We start from the raw sequence: 3,527 nt of genomic DNA on the forward strand, positions 1-3,527 counted from the left end.
GACGCCTCGACCCTGGATTACGAGCTGCTGTCGCCCGGGCAGGCGGAGGCCGGTCCCGGGCCCCCCGGCATGGACGCCGAGCAGAAGACGGTGTTTGCCTTTGTGGTCTTTCTGCTCATCTTCCTGGTGACGCTGATGGTGCGCTGCTTCCGCATCTTGCTGGACCCTTACAGCCGCATGCCAGCCTCCTCCTGGACTGACCACAAGGAGGGGCTGGAGCGCGGCCAGTTCGACTACGCCCTGGTCTAGCTGGGCACCTCGGGCCTCGGGCCCCTGGGCGAGGGGCCCCCGGAGCTGCTGCCAGTGTGGGGCTCCCTCCGCCCCACTGTATTTCTGTGTGACCTGTCTGTCTTGAGGGGGGGTGCAGGGGTGGACTGCCCCCCGCTTTGCTGTGGCTTTTCGGTGTTTCTTTGTGTCGTACAGACGGAGAGGGGGTCTGGGGGGCGCAGCCGGGAAAGGGGACGTTGGGGTTCGCGGGCCTCTGTAAACGGGGACCTTAATCACTGTTGCAACAAAATTCAGGAATTTGCTCTCCGCTAGCCTCCTCCCCGCCCCCCCAAAAAATCCGGGGGGCCCGTGCGGCGTGCAAATTTTGCACGCGTGGGGAGCAACCCATAAGCCCCTGCCTTATGCTGGCTTGTAAAAAACAACAACCAAGATTTGTGGTTTTTTTTCACCCAGTGGCTGAAAGAGGGGGAAAAAAAAACCACCCTCACCTCATCTGCAAATTCACACGGAGGCCTTAAAATCGCCACCACGGCCTCTTAAACCCCTTTCCAGCCAGCTGGCCTACCTTGCAAAGCTGTTGTTCCTGATTGGAATGCCGGCGGGCGACGGGACGCCTGGTTTTTGGAAACAGCCTTTTCAACCTGGGGTGGTGGTGAGGGGGGTCGCCCCCTTCTGTGGACTACATGCCCCGTGATTCCCAGCCTGGGGATTAGAGGGTTTTAGGGCGCCCAGGACGATGGTGTGTCTTTGTTTACCGTCCAAACCTAAAAAAAAAAATATGTTCCCTTCTTTTTTTGCAAGCAAAAATCTCCTTTTGCGTTGAAGAGTCTGTGTGGGTCGGTGTTTGGTGTGCGTGCGTGTGTGCATTTGTATATGTGTGTGATGACTAAGTGTGATCTTTTGAGAGTCTCTGTGTGTCACTCCAAGAACAAACGGAGCTGGGATTATCCCGTGCTGGCAGGTGCTCTCTTCCCCCCCCCCGAGCCCGTAACGATTCATTAATTACGTTGATTAGTAGTAATAATGATGAGAAGGAGGATTAATAAAGAGATTAATGCTTTCAGGAGCCAAAGGTGGGGATTAAAAAGCAGCTTTAGTGGCGTTAAACCAGTAATTCTAAACTTTAGCCGTTTTAACGTGGCTGGACTTCAATTCCCAGGATTCCCCAGCCAGCATTTAAAAACAAACAAACAAGGTTTTATATTTAGGCAGGAAAAATCAAGGGGACAAGTACAGATTAGGTGAGACCTCGCTTAAAAACAGCAACTGTGAGAGGGACCTTGGAGTCCTAGTGGACAATCACTTGACCATGAGCCAGTGGTGTGCAGCAGCAGCCAAAAAAGCTAACACAATCCTGGCTTGTATAAACAGAGGCATAGAATCAAGTATTAGTAGTGCTTTACAAAACCCTAGTAAGACCACACCTGGAATACTGCAGCCAGTTTTGGTCACCATATCGCAAAAAAGATGTTGAGAGTTTGGAAAAAAAATTCAGAGAAGAGCAACGAAGATGATCAAAGGAGACTGGAGACTAAAACATACAAAGAATGCCTGCGGGACTTGGGTTTGGCTAGTCTAGAGAAAAGAAGAAATAGGGGAGACAGGATAGCAGCATTCCAGTATTTGAGGGGCTGCCCCAAAGAAGAGGGGGTCGCGTTCTTCTCCAAAGCACCAGAGGGCAGGACGAGAAACAATGGTTGGAAACTGATCAAGGAGAGAAGCAATCTGGAATTAAGGAGAAACTTCCTGACAGGGAGGACAATGAACCAGGGGAACAGCTGGCCACCAGAAATCATGGGTGCTCCATCAATGGAGATTTTTAAGAAGAGACTGGACAGTCCCTTGTCTGAGATGGTATAGGTTCTCCTGCTTGAGCGGGGGGCTGGACTAGAAGACCTCCAAGGTCCCTTCCAGCTCTGTTCTGGAATAGAATATTCTAATTCCGATTCTAATGCAGACGGATCAGGCCCTGTTTCTAAGTCCAGACATCTGAAAATGTTGCTAAGGTTCAGAAATACTATTTTAACGGGGGGTGGGGGGGGAGAATCCATTTTTGGCACTGGGGAGATGAATCCAATAGAGTAAAGCTGGGAGAAAATAATGAATTTAGGAAAACTGACCAGGAAGAGACCCCCCCACCCCACCCCTTGGCTAGGGTGAAGATGTGGGTGGGCACCTGAGTTGGGGGGAGGGAAACATTCTCCTCCTGTCTTGGGTCATTCCAGCCCCAGCCCCACAGGCTGGGCATTCTGGGCCTTAGAGTCCAACCCATGTGGGGGAAGCAGTATTGGGGGGGCTGCAGGGGACCCAGGCAGACCCCCACACACACCCCAAATGGTTGTGGGGCCAGTGCACTGACTTTGCTGTTGGGCGGCTTTGGTGGATCAGGCCCTTTGTGCAGAAAGGGGTACAGTGCCTCTGAGCGTGCAAGGTCTGCTCACCGGGGTTTTTTTTTGGGGGGGGGGGAAATAGAGCATCCTGAAAGCCCCTTTCTCTCCCCCCCCAATGATGGGGCTCAGGAGGGGGCTGTCAACCCAACCAGTGGCCTTTTTCCAAAGATGAATCAGTGTCCCCCCCACCCCACCTGCCCAGTTTCCTGTCCCCCTAACATCTGAAGCTCTGCAAAACACAGCCAGGCCTTGAAACCCCAGCGGGGGGAGCTCCCGCCCAAACCATGTGCCTGTGGAGGATGGGAGTTGTAGTCCAGCTCATCCAGAGAGCGCCGCAAAAAAAGCTGCCGGGGTGCAGCGAAGTCCAGCAAGATGGGAGGCTGCGCTATGTACAATACAGGTCCGAAGGTCTTGTTTTGCAGCCATGAGGACTGGAGCCTTGATGCTAGAGTTGGGTTCCTGCGGTCCTCCTACAGCTCAGGGTCTGCGAAGGCTGGGCGCCATCTTGGAGATCAGGGTGGCCGGGGGGAGGAGGATGCCACAGCGGTCAGTTTGTCTAGTGGGGGGGTAGGAGAAGAAACATGGCATTCCCTCCCTGAACCTGTGGCGGGGAGTTCCGCAGACACCCTCCCTTTGCAAATGAGCTGGAACGGTAGCCCGTCCTTTGTGGGAGAGGCTGGGCGGAGCCACCGGGTTTTGGGTGGGGGGGTCTCGTTTGTGTCATCCTGTCTGTAAGGGGCTCCCTCCCTCCTTCCGGGGGTCCCCAATAAAGCTGTCTTTTGTTGCTAAGATCGGTCTCTGCCTCTCACTGTCCAGAAATGCATCATCCCGGATGCTGGTTAGTCCTTCTTGGTCAGTTGGGGTGGGTCCCTCTCCTTTGATCCTTGGGGACAGGACCGGGGGGGGGGG

The 3,527-nt window shown here is 54.0% G+C and overlaps 1 protein-coding gene across 1 annotated transcript; it reads left to right on the plus strand.

Moving 5' to 3' along the window:
- Positions 1 to 249, plus strand: CTXN1 (cortexin 1; the record flags this gene model as incomplete). Its single annotated transcript, XM_015830443.2, has 1 exon — positions 1 to 249. A coding segment is annotated over one exon (249 nt), but the record flags the coding sequence as incomplete, so codon positions are not given.
- Positions 250 to 3,527: the final 3,278 nt, after the last annotated feature.

The sequence above is a fragment of the Protobothrops mucrosquamatus genome, unplaced genomic scaffold, assembly GCF_001527695.2.
Source record: "Protobothrops mucrosquamatus isolate PMUCROS unplaced genomic scaffold, P.Mucros_1.0 scaffold10518, whole genome shotgun sequence".
Lineage (NCBI taxonomy): Eukaryota > Metazoa > Chordata > Lepidosauria > Squamata > Viperidae > Protobothrops > Protobothrops mucrosquamatus.